Source organism: Panulirus ornatus, chromosome 1, assembly GCF_036320965.1.
Source record: "Panulirus ornatus isolate Po-2019 chromosome 1, ASM3632096v1, whole genome shotgun sequence".
Classification (NCBI taxonomy): domain Eukaryota; kingdom Metazoa; phylum Arthropoda; class Malacostraca; order Decapoda; family Palinuridae; genus Panulirus; species Panulirus ornatus.
In genome coordinates this window covers 66,328,188-66,341,603 of record NC_092224.1, presented here as the reverse complement: position 1 = coordinate 66,341,603, position 13,416 = coordinate 66,328,188, and the positions used below count along the sequence as shown (strand labels likewise).

Sequence of the window (13,416 nt, the reverse complement as noted above, 5' to 3'; positions counted from 1 at the left end):
AGGTCTTTTACGTCTCACTGTTGTAATGCGTCACTTTCCGAGATTCTGAGAGAAAGTGGAATAGTTTGTGATCTTGTGAGAGAGGAACAGACGGGGAACTGAGTAAATCCTACCTGGTCGTCAGCTTTTGAGTGGAAAAGACCTGGACATCATTTCTTGATGGTAGAGAAAGTGGACATGAAATAAGTGCGGTCCAGCCATTTGATTACATTACTGGAGAAAAAGTCTTATGACCGAGGCGCTCCATATGTTCGTGCATCGACGGGCCGGAGCCTGTAATAAACCTGTCTAGTTTTATTGCTGGGAGTTAATTGGCCTTGACGCCTGGATTAGCGTTCGACGCGTGCCGCCCTGTTAATTCCGACCACGCTTGTACCGTCTGATTCTTACTTAAGGACTAATAGAAAATTATGACCAGAGGAGAATGCATTTTATATCATCAGTGATACTGTGGACTTGTGCCGGAAGAGAATGCATTTGTCTCGTCACTGATGCTGTGAAGTTGGTCATGTACACTCAGTAACCAGTGAATACATGTAGTGTCTTTGGGTTTGATGTCAGATAAAATATGATGAAGGATTAGGAATTAAACTTAGGTAAAACTAGAGTGCTAGTGCAGACATATTAAGACTCGATTGCTTACATCAGCATTTCTATTACTGAATCTACGTAGGTATTCTGAATCTGATTCTGATTCCTATTCATTTATATGCTTTCCTGTTGAGACGGAAGAATGCATATAGCCACAGACCACTGGGTCCTGTCGAGGCTGTTTGTGGTAGTGGAAGAGACCAGAAACAGAGACTAGCGGGTTAAGAGTGGAGGAACAAGACAGACAAGTCACAGAGAAAGACCTGTAAACTTATGTAATTAAAGAGGTACAGTTGATGTCGGTCGTGGAACGAAGATGTATTTATCAAGTTCACTGTTTATGGAGTTGTTTTTAGACTACTGTTAATAACAAATGAAGGCGTGTATGAACTTTCCAGTTGAAGAAAAAGAACTTTGCTTCTTAATGAATTAAAACGTTTGCTCACGAATGTGTATCCGTTATTACTAGTGAAAACAGACAAGTCTAAACTGAAACAGCTGCTTGAAGTGAAACTTTTAAGTTTAACCTTTGATGGTTTGTGAGTGCCTGAAATCATCTTGTAACCTTCCCTTTCCTAAGGTAAAAGTTTTAAGTCGTGTGCCAGCTGTCACAGGAGTTGTGTGTCATCTTGGTGACGATGCTGCATGGTGTGGTCAGGTCCCAGTTCACCATCAGTCGAGCACTCCCACCTCACCCTCAGTGTGATAAGGGCAAGTATAGTTTGAGAGCCTTGGCTCCTCTTTCTTGGTCATTCTCAACTCGGCCTTAGAGAGAACAGGGCGGGTCTTGCTAAGTACGTGTTGTGGTTCAACGTCCCAGCTCACGCTCATCGTAATACGATGATACTTTTTTTTAACTGTTTTAAACCGTTCTAAATTGTTGGCTTTGTCGTTGGCCTTTGGACATGTCGACAGCCACGGTCATTGAGGCCGTCAGCGATAAGTTACAATCGTCAGTTGAAAAAGAAAAGAATGAACACCTTAAGGTGTACAAGATAATTCTCCCGAGCACACAGGCCCACGGTGCATGCATGATCTTAGTATATTCTCAAGTGTGTTGGAGTATGGCAGTAGCGTTTATAGGAGAGGGGCCAACAGAAAACTGCAAGAGAATGGATAAAAACCATCCATCACACTACAAAGAAAACGGGACATAAACATAAAATGTCCCTTGGAAACGTTATGTAAAAAAGAACCCAAAACAAATTAAAGGAAGTAAGAGAGAAGCGAATCCTTATTATTGTTGTAACAATGTTTATCTAACTGTTTGATTAGGAACTTTATGACAGCAGAGCTTCTCAACATTAGATTTTAAAGATACTCTAATATACATATTGGAGAGATTTTGAGCAACAGGCGTGTAAAATTTTCGTCTGTGTGTGTGTGTGTGTGTGTGTGTGTGTGTGTGTGTGTGTAGTGTATGTAAAGATAACTGTCTTCATGACCGTTCAACCGTCCCATAGCCATCAAATCCAAGATATCATCGTGTGATTACCCGCATCAAAGGCCTTGACAGTGCTATGTGAGGAGATGCCATCAGTGTGCGCGTGTGGTGATCAGTCCAAGCGAAGATGGAAATTATATCACCATTATGATCACTAGGTATGATAAGATCTCCAACTCGTAGACCTGTGGGGGGAAAAAAAAGAAAGATATCGCCACAGGACGTGAAGCAAAGCGAATAAAAGTAATCGAGTCGGTATCTCATGGTTGAAGGTAATTTCGAAAGAAAAAACATTTGAGAATTCAATTACATTAGTTCCACTTCCTGGTGCCCACTGTCCGCGGATCTGATAGAACGCATTTGTTTACATGTCTCGCACGAACCTCCAGTGGATGTTCTTGTGTAAATGTGACAAGTACAGTGGTATGAGGTACTCGTATAGGGGTAAGGAGGTACTCGTCCAGGGAAAATGTTAACTATATTAAAGTTTTCATGCCACTTCGGAGGAGATTGTTCAGGCCTTCTGCAGGCCAAAATTTTGGAAGAAACATCTCAGGTACTGACGACAAAGGATATGAGAAAGGATATGAGCTGAGGATGTATTGAAATTTGATGTCGATGTAGTGTTCCCATCAGCAATTTATGATACAATATGATCCCCCCCCCTCAAACGTTCGCTTTATAAATATTTATCAACGTTCCTTTTGGTAATCTGGTGACATTTGTAACAGTTCGTAACGCAACGCGGACGGTAAGAGTTTGTTAACGTGGTTTAATTCCGTGTCGTGTTAATGGGGCGGACGAGGGCTAAGGTCCGTCATCTTTCGCGATTATTATGATTATATTACAGACTCGTGCTGTGAGGATGGTGGAGACAGTAAAAAGGTAATTCCCGGGAAGGACTTCCAGGCAGCTGACGCGGATTTCTTCTCCCTAAGCTCTCGATGTCTTAAATGTTTTGATTTTGGTTCAGTCCATGTTTCCCGGTGTCTGTTAGCTTATTGTCTCTGTGACGTGGGAAATATTTCCAGTCTGTTTGCTCTACATTGCCCTAAGATCACAGTGATGCGCGTGATATAATTATTTGTGGAGAACCACAAGGAAAAACTGTAATGACTCGCCCCGAGTGCTTTTTCTTGTAAGTTTGTTGCTCCTGATCCTGGTATACCTTATATCTTGCTTTCTAACGCGATGTAGATGCTGGTTGGCCTTCTGACTGTGGCAAATGATCGCCTTTTTGTATGTTGTTGTGTGTTTCCATCGGAGCGTTTTTTACACTCTGGGACCCTCCGTCTCGTTGTAAATTTTCTGTTATCGTACAATCTACATAACATTTTTATATGCTGTCTGCCTTGCCCACGTCCTCTTTCATGCTTATTCCATTCGCCTACCACTTGCGTACCTTAAAACTATTTTTTTTACATAAATGTATTGTTACGAACGTGTGCGCGTGTGCCCACATGTTCGTGTATATAACGTGTGTGTGACCTTGTGTATAGAGATATCTTCCTCTGAGAATGGCTCGGAGCTTCTCTTCCCACCAAGCATTAGGCTTCATGATTTAGTATTGAAGCCAGATGGTCATTTGTCCTTGAGCTGTCAATCAGTTACGGAGTATTTCACCACCGTACGGGACATGTCATCGCTGCAGGTTGAAACAAGAGTGTGAGCTGCCCAGAATGTGCGACGCTAGAATACCCCAACCAATCACAAGTGCTTTTAGTCCCATAGCCTATCAAGGGTGGTGTTATAGCTAGCAGGGCGGAGACTCGTCTTTGTAATAAATACTCATGACACCCGCTGAGCTCCCTCTCTCTCTAGCCCAGCGAGGTAAGTGGTCCCTCCTGCTGTAAAGCTGTAAGCCCCGTTACCCGAGTACTGTGCTGTAAGCCCATTATGATTATCAAAGTGTAATGTTATCGAAGAACTGTCATAAAGGAAAGAGATCTCCTGGCTCGAAATCTTATCTGGAATGTTAATTCATGTACAAATGTGAACTCATGTTCAATGTTAACTCATGTTCAATGTTAAACTCATGTTCAATGTTGACGTCAATGATTCATCCCTGATTTATGTGTTCACCTTGTACATTTGAATTCTTTCATTATAAGTAGATTTAATGTAATATTGCGCTGGTCTTTAATCTAGTCCCATAACGTTTAGATAGAGTGTTCCTGAGTTTTGCAACATAAATCTAACGTCCTTGCAGAGACAAAGATCAGTATAGTATTTGTAACATATATATGTTACTGGCGACCTTGCCCGAATAAGTATCTAGTTCGTTACAGTATTCCTAACGTTTCTTGCCCAGGTCCATGTTTAGTGTTGGGGTTGCTGTATGTTTACAATGTTAGAAGACCTTTTTATATAACTCTGGTTTGAGAATTTTGAGATTGTGATCAGACCCCACCCCCTTCCCTCCCCCTCTCTTATGGTTGAAGAATTTTAAGATTATGATCAGACCCCCCCCCCCCCACTCCCCTCCTCACACACACACACACACACACACACACACACACACACACACACACGCACTCGGTTTAAGAGTCTGAGGATTGTGATCACCCCCCCCCCCCTTTCTTATCTCTTCCTTGGTGGGCAAATGTATCTGGAAACTCTGTGTGTGTGTGTGTGTGTGTGTGTGTGTGTGTGTGATTACATATCTGTAATCATCTGTCTGTACAATACGGTGAAGGTGGTCACTACACTTGCGGGGCACCATCTTCTGTATGCTGTGTGCATTTACTCTTCCCTCATTTTATTCCATTCATCCACCACTTTTTAACATTCTAAAAGCACTACTTCATATATTTTCAAACAAGTTTATTTTTGATTGTCATGTTATAGCCTCTGGTTGTTTTGTATTTGCATCATTCGAAGAACTTGTGTCCACATGATGCCAAGATGGTTTAAAAAATTAGATGTAGTCAGTCACATCTTACTCTGGTCCCGATTGTGGTGTACAAATGTTTAGCCTCGTTCCTCTCACTGTAACTTTCATAATTCCCGTACCATCTCTGTTGCCCTGCACCTTCGCTATGAGTGCCTTTCCTTTTGTTAGGGTACTTACCAAACTTGAGAACCATGTGAACAGTTTGTTTGTTATTTCTTTACGTATGTACTTGAATGTGGTTCTCATCCTTGCCAACAGACATTTTATATCCTTTACAGTTCTTAAGTCCCCATCTCACATACTCTTGCAGTTTATATACTGCCAGACAGTATTCGTACCGAAGCCTTTGTTTGCATCTACCCGGGTTGAATTTCATCGCTCATGCATGAGCATCAGGGTGACTTTGCAGTCGGTTTAGATCCCCTTATAAGTAGACACAGTCCTCCTTACCCTTTACTTCCCTCATGACCGTGGCCTCGTCCGGAAACACTGCGCACTGCGGCACGCCGCTAGTGACCTCAGCCTGTTTGAAGGGGGCTCCTCTGGCGTGCGCCTCTTCAACTACGGTAATGTTCTCTCCATCGTGTTACTTTTCCCCGCCTACACCTGAGCCATAGACGGCCATGTCAAAAGGTCGCACCTTCAACTTTTGGTGTAGCATCAAATTCGTTCTGGCTGTCGAGATGCGCACAGTCCACTCAAACTTTCATTTTGTCTAAAACGGAGCTCACCCTCTCGTAGAAGTCTAAAGGCGTTTGCTACGCTTGACCTTCCTTACCTGAAGCCATGTTGGGTCTCTCTCAATTAGTTATTCGTTCGTTTTCCGATTATCTTTTCCAGTTTTATACAAACTACATTGGCCAGACTTGTCTGTACAGCTCAACGCATCCTTTCGATCTCCTTTGGACATTTAACGTACTCCAGCCGACATCTTGATCAGCAATGTAAATGGCTTGTCAAGCGCATCTGTACCGATGGTCAATCTCGGTTGGTGAAACTTAATCAGGACCTTGAGACTCAGTATAAGTCAAGGGCCTTTATTGGTCTGTGTGTTGTATGACTAGTATAATAAGTTCCAAGACCTTCCATCCTATGGGTGCTAGGGTCACAGTGTCTTCCACCGTGAAAGCATTTGAAGTTGTTATTCACTGCATTGCGTTATCTTTACAGATAGCCTAATGTCTTCCCATGTTCTTTTTTCTCCTCATTGGCCAGTCTGTATCTGTTGATGCTGGCGAGTGTATGTTTGATAGCTACCCCCCCAGTCTAAAAGTACGTGGAGGAGGATGTTGATTCGAGATAGTGCAGTAGGCTGTACCCTGACACACACATACCTGGCGCTAGGACACAGACAGCTGATGTCACATGATCAATGCAGCGGTCTGTCTCTTTTTTCCTCTATCATCAGTTATATCTTGTGGTTGGTCCTCTTAACTGCTGACGGAGGGAAAACTTGCACTCACACACTCTAGAGTAGTTGCTTTCCCTGCAGGTGTTCATCCACGCTGCTTTTAGTGTGATTTTCAGCTGCTTTGATGTCCCTACCCTTTCTGGAGAGACGCACACACCCGTGGTTCGTGCTTGTCCATCATGCAATGAACATATACTTGTACATATAATCAAATAAAGAAACAGATCTTTGGTTCCCAATCTGTTTAAGTCGCGTACCCTATTTCTCTTGCACTCTTTTGTAACCGTCTTGCATCTACAACTTCCATAATCACAGTGAAAGAGTTTAAACTAAGCTATCTTACCCTCTTTTGACATGACGTAAACAGAGATAGATGTATAAAGTATGTTGTACGACAATTCATACCGGAAATTTGTACGTTATTCGTCTTACGATCGGAACTTCTGAAAACAGTTCGCGTCGTCTGGATCCTGCCTCTGGCGTAACCTTAGTGGTAACACCACAACACAGGTTTGGAACCAACATGGGGGGGGGGGGGGGAAGCTTTGGAATAAAACACAGTTGGATTGATATGTGCAGCATTTTAATGACGGCACTTTTACACACATTTACTTCCAGAAGTATGATCATAGTTGCATTTTTTTGTTTTTTCTTCTCTCCTGGTGGGGAATTTCTCTGTTGTGTGGGCACAGAATACCGGTATTAGCCTCTGCTACGTCTGACGACGGCTTCTCCATCAGCACTCCGTGCAGACCCCCTTGCCACTGTGTTCTGAGCGCTTATACAACACAGATTGGAACGCTGTATAAGGAAACTCTGCAGGGAACACGATTGATGCCATTATCTATCGTAACTAAAATACAGACACAAAAATATCAGTCAGTTTCATCTTCTTTTCTGTCATATGAATCACTGGTCATGTGACATGGAATTTCATTGTGGTACGTGAGTCTTTCAAGACGTGTAATCATTTTATTTTTCTACAGTTAATAAAGATAGAGATTATTTATATTTATATATATATATATATATATATATATATTTTTTTTCCCACCCCCAAACAGTGCTGCGAAGATAATGCTTCATTGTTCATATAGTCGTCACCGTCACCCGTAACATTCTTGCCATCTCCTCACAGTCTTCAGTGAAGCGTCACACACAAATGTACATCGGGTATAAGACAACACGCCACAATCAACACTCGCTAACCAAGATACATAATGATATAGTACAAAACAAGAAAATCATTTTGGAATCACATAAAATATACTATTAACCTTTTAGGAACGTCCTTTTTTATATTTATTTTCTTCCTCTTTCAGACTATAAACTCGTTTATAGACGGATACTAAGTGTGTATACTGAGTATTCACTGAATTGGTTAACATTGAGTATTGTCAGTCACATACTTCACATAACAGTAGCTCACGCAAAGGAGAAACAAGATTTTCTGATGACCAAAAAAAAAAAAAAAAGAACTCTCATCACGCTTCCTAATCAGGAGAATTATGTATATGTATATAAATATGGATGTATGCATGTATGTACGTATGTATACATGTATATGAAACACAGTGACATTACAGATGCGAGCGTGGCCTGGGAAGTTGCACACGGCAGCAGGTGTACAGATGTGGTGCAGGGGGAGTGAGAAGACTTGGTCGAGCTGCCAGGCAAAACCGGAGGTCGAGCTTGCTGACAGAGCCATAGGTCGAGCTGCCAGGCAGAGCTAGAGCAGCCAGAGAGAGAGAGAGAGCTAGAGGTAGAGCTGCCCGTTGACAGTAAGGGCCACAGATGCTCACGAGGGTACAATGAAGACTCTATATGAGACCACTCTAGCGAAGTGCCTCACGGTAGTGGCAGGACGAGGTAGGTCGCTTCGTCTAAGCCTGGTGGACCGCAGTCTCGCTCATGTCATCTGAAATGGAAAGTGAATACAAGATCAGGTGCTGAATGTACGTAGGATGAAGGTGTTCGTGATATTTTGCACAGCACACGCACACATCCACTCAGCCCACTACACAATAGTTGCACATGGGTCACCCTGTGCTGGACATGGCACTGGCATCCCTAGCGAGCGCGCGCGCGCACACACACACACACACACACACACACACACACACACACACACACACACACACACACGCGCGCGCGCGCGAGGATGATGAGGTGTAGAGATGACCAGAAGGTAATCAGTGTAGATGTGAGGAAGATTACGCGTGACATGACAAATGGACGACATGATGTAATCTCAGCACAAAAACGATCTTTACACCAGTGAACGACAGTTCTCAGAATGATCAACTGTCAACTTTAAGAAGTAGGTATGATCTCAGATTTGTTCGTCCTTTTGTCATATTATGTCACGTTGAAATGTAAGGATTTCTTTTCTAAGCTGTGTGTACGTATGTTGTTGGATGTGATGGCCATGGATTACCGAATGGCATTCCCTCCCTCTCTTTGATCTTTCTTATTTCTTTTCATCTCTGGCCGATATCTTTCCATGGTTTTTGAAGAATCAGCCTCTTCCCCTTTCTCCACGAACAGTGGTGTCCCTCATGGTTCTCTCTTGTCTCCTTCACTTTTTCTCCTTTTTATGAAAGATTTCCATTCTACAAATAAACCAAATGCACTCATACGCTGACGACTTAACACTGCATTCCTCCACATCCCTCATTTCTGCACACGATATCTCGGTTTAAGGCCTCCAAGACCCAGTTTCTACCCATCCTCCTCTCGAAAACTCCTCACAACTTTCCTCTCTCCTTTGACGGTTCTGTAATTCCACCTCTTGACTCGATGAACATACCTGTTATTACTGTAACATCCACTATATCTGGGAAACCCCACATTACGGAAATAGTTAAATCTGCCTCTAAAAGAAACTGGAAGTCTTGTTTAGATGTCGAAATTTCCATTTTTCCAAACAATTGTTCCGTTTATACTAAAGATTGATCCATCCTTGTGTGGAGTACTGCTCTCACATCTGGGGTGGTTCTAGCTCTGTATCCTTACTTGACAGAGTTGAGTCGAAAGCGGTCCGACTTATAAACTGTCCTAGGCTAACTTTAAGACTTGACCCGCCTGCCTTACGCTGCAGTTTTGGTTCACTTTCTTTCTTCTATAGATATTACTGTGCTTTTTACTCCGGAAAGCTGGATGCTTGTGTGCCATCACCACTAAATAAGCCACGAAATACTTGGCAAGCTGCTGCGTCACATGATTACTGTGGCACCTGGTAACTCGAGGGTGGGCCGTTTTGATAATTGTGTGTTTCCTCATCTCCAAGCTTTGGAACACACTATCTTCTCATGTCTTTCCCAGTAACTGTGACCTAGTACATTTTAAAAGACTTGTTTTATATTCTCCAAAATTCGTAATTACTTCCTCTTGCCTCTTCTTTTTCCCTTTCATAATCTTATATTTCAGTTAAGACCCGGCCGTAATGTTGACTCCTGTCCGTGACTGGAGCCTTCAACGTAAATATTGATTATAATAATGATAATGATGATAATAATTACACTATTTTCAGTTTCTGTGAGAGAGTCCTGGTGTTACCCAGGTTCTCTTTTTGATGGCTTCTGAAGACCAGGGCTGTGCTGCCTCCTGTGGCAGGGAAATGTAGACACTTTTGCAGAGAAGTTCTTTGACGAGAATACTCTGTGACATAGCCTCACTAAAGGTACCTTTCCTACCACGATGTAACCTTGAGGCGGGGTTGCCGTTGTATAACACACGTAACATTTAATTAGTTGCGGAATCAATACATGTTATGTACAGACCCACAGTGGGATGAAGTATACCCCCAATATTTCTGGTGAGGATTAACAAATAATCCCACGACAATCCCGAGAATAGATCCCACGGAAGCCACGTACGGGATCTGTATGGCTGCTCACACACGATTTCATTAGCAGTGAACTCGGCATCAACTTTTGTGGGCTTCTCGAACCATCGGCCGTAGGAGCACCTTGATTCGCTTCTCTCTGTGCAGGATCTCTCCTTTTAGCCCTAATATCGTTTTCTATACAGAGTATATTTTTTTTTCTCCCTTCCAACTGACCATCTTTGGAGGCGGAGATCCCGTTATGGAGGCACTGAAGCCTAGGTCTACAGGTAATACACCATAAAGAGTGGGAGATTATTCGTCATCTGCAGATACTCTTCTGGTTCACATTTTCCTTGTGTTTCGTTGAGTGGAACATGTGTTCTAGTCAGTGGGGCACCTGGGTCGATAACCCCGAGACCATTTACCTCCTCCTCCTCCTCTATTTTCTCCTCTCCTCTTCCTCACCGCACTCTTAACAAACCTCCAACAAATTCCAGGCGAATTCTTCCTCCCCCATTCCCCCTCCCCCCCCCCAATCCCTCCAGTCAGTAATGAAGAACTGAAGTTCACACAAAGCTTTCTGTCCAGCTGCATACACTTGCATGTCCTTGCAGATGTGTGGTGGTGATACTTCTTGTTATGTGGGCCGTCACTTATATTCGATTTTGACGAGTGTGTCATCAGTTATATGCCAGCTTGTGGCGTGAGCTATTACGTTCCTGTTTGTGCAGTGGACAAAGAGATACCAATTTCATCGTATCGGTTATGATCGGATGTATCTTGCGGTTGCAATCTAAGGCGTTTTATCGAGTGGACCACTAGCTATGATTTAATGTATTTTGGTCAGTGGGTTATCGATTGTAATTTGAAATTTTTCTATAATATTTATGATTACCCCAGAAGCATTTTCTATGAAAGAATCCTAGTAGTACCCAGGAACTTTTTATATGCTCCCGCAGTCCACGGCTGCGCTGTTTCCAGTAGCAGGGAAATGTAGACTCTTTTAGAGTGAGAGGTTCTCTGACGAGACCGTACATCCAATGATGCATCCTTGCCAAAGGTGACGTTCCACTCGCGGTGTGACCTCGAGCGGACGAAGTCCAGAAACATTTCGATCGACGATACCATATGTAATTTTATGTATTTTGTTTAGTAAACCGCCAATGATAACTGGCATTGGTTGAGTAGAGTACCCGTTTACCATCTGGTGTATCACCATATTTTCATATTAGATGAGAAGGTATTACAACATGCAGATGTTACCGTATATTTTCTATAGTTTTTAAGGATAAGTTATGAACGTGTGCACGATACCGAACGAGGATTGTCCACGCAGAGTGACCACAGGAGATGCTGTGTGCAGTCGTGGTCTTCATGGCAGTCCTCAGTACCATGTTGATACACCTTTCCATCATTGGAACACATGGTGTCTGTTCGCTGTGAAATTGTAGATAGACATTTGGAATAGCTTTTCAGTTCAAACAGCCACGAGGATGATTTTCTTATCATGTGATGTATGTCAAATTTATGACGTGAATGACGTTCTCGCCCAGACAAGTTACAAGTGCATGGCTGAATAGAAAGAAAGAAAATATGAAATATAATAATGGGGAAGCTATGAACCAGCGACAGTTATACTTTGAGATATTCTTATGTGACATTTTGGTAGGTATTTCATTTGCACGAATTAAGACTCATGTGTGTTAGTGAGCATAAGGTGATGCACAGATACAGTACGCATGTGTGACTGCTGGAGGCAGTCAATGATATGCCCTGGAGATCTCCTCCGTCACGGAGCCTCGGCTCCTCCCACAGCGACGTTACTCCTTCAGGGAGGGAGCTTCGGCTCCTCCCTCTGACGTGATCACTTGTTACCAAGATGTAAGTCAGGTTTAGAAATAATGTCCCAGACATGATGTTCTCGCGTGCTAGCTGACGATTTCACGCTCAATGTTACATAGCTCGCTGGTAATTTCAGGGTGAACCGGTTTTCCGGTCATGTCGATGATGCGGATCGCTCCTCATGGATACTGAACGAGTCATTTACGTTCCTTTCTCTTGACATGAGTCACCTTCTCAGGAAACGCACCATAAATGACAGTGTTTTTTTTTTTTTTTCATTGCTCTGTTTCCATGACTTCATGAACCATTTTCTTCCGAAGAACGTGGTGATAATCATCATGAGCCTTTTCAGCAATACTACACACGAGGAATTTAGTTCGTTTAAATGGTTAAACGAACTTGGTAACAACGTTTTCGTTATCGGTTATCTTTTTTTTTTCATTCCATGTGTATCGTCAGTTCTGGTCATTTCTTTAAACGCACCAACGATCAGCATACTTAATCCCCGAAGCTAGACGGCTCAACTGACACGACGTTCGCTGCCTCGTTGTTGTTATTACACACACACACACACACACACACACACACACACACACACACTTGATTGCCGTTTCCCGCGTTAGCGTGTCAGCGTCAGGAACAGACAAAGAAAGGCCGCATCCGCTGCATCCATTCTCTAGCTATCATGTGTACTGCATCGAGACCACACTTCCCAATCCACAACCAGACCTCACGGACCTTTCCATGGTTTACCCTTGACGCTTCACGTTCAGTACGCTACGTCGACCCCACTTTACCACATCGTTCCAATTCACTCAATTTCGTGCACGCCTTTCACCCTTCTGCATTTTCAGGCCCCGATCGCACAGAATCTTCCACCTCCAGTTTGGTCTCCCGCTTCTCCTTGTTCCCTCCACCTCTGTCTGATACATATATCCTCTTTGTCAACCTTTTCCTTACCCATTCTTCCATATGTCCAGACCATTTCAGCACACCCTCATCTGCTCTCTGAACCACACTCTTTGTTACCACACATCTCTTGTACTCTTTCATTACTTACTCGATCGAACCACCTCACACCACATATTGTCCTCAAACATTTCCTTTCCAACACATCCACCCTCCTCTCCACAGCATAGCCCATGGATCACGGTCACATAATATTGTTGTAACTATTATTCCTTCAAACATCCATCTTTGCTCTCCGAGATAACGTTCTTTCCACTTATTCTTCATCGCTCCTAGCACCTTCACCACCTCTCTCTCTCTCTCTCTCTCTCTCTCTCTCTCTCTCTCTCTCTGTGTGTGTGTGTGTGTGTGTGTGTGTGTCGTTGGTGGGCAGCAGGTAGCGGAACACTACTGCCCGGGTGCCGGGAGGAGGGATATCGGCGCAGTGAGCCAGCCCC

General features: G+C 43.2%; 1 protein-coding gene across 1 annotated transcript in view; it reads right to left on the bottom strand.

Moving 5' to 3' along the window:
- Positions 1-6,905: 6,905 nt before the first annotated feature.
- Mip (Myoinhibiting peptide precursor) overlaps positions 6,906-13,416 on the bottom strand; it is a 342,027-nt gene continuing 335,516 nt past the window's right edge. Inside the window, exon 12 of the mRNA XM_071663053.1 lies at positions 6,906-8,257. Within this exon, the coding sequence (XP_071519154.1) occupies positions 8,223-8,257 (35 nt within the window). The 3' untranslated portion in view covers positions 6,906-8,222. The remainder of the gene's footprint in view (positions 8,258-13,416) is intronic.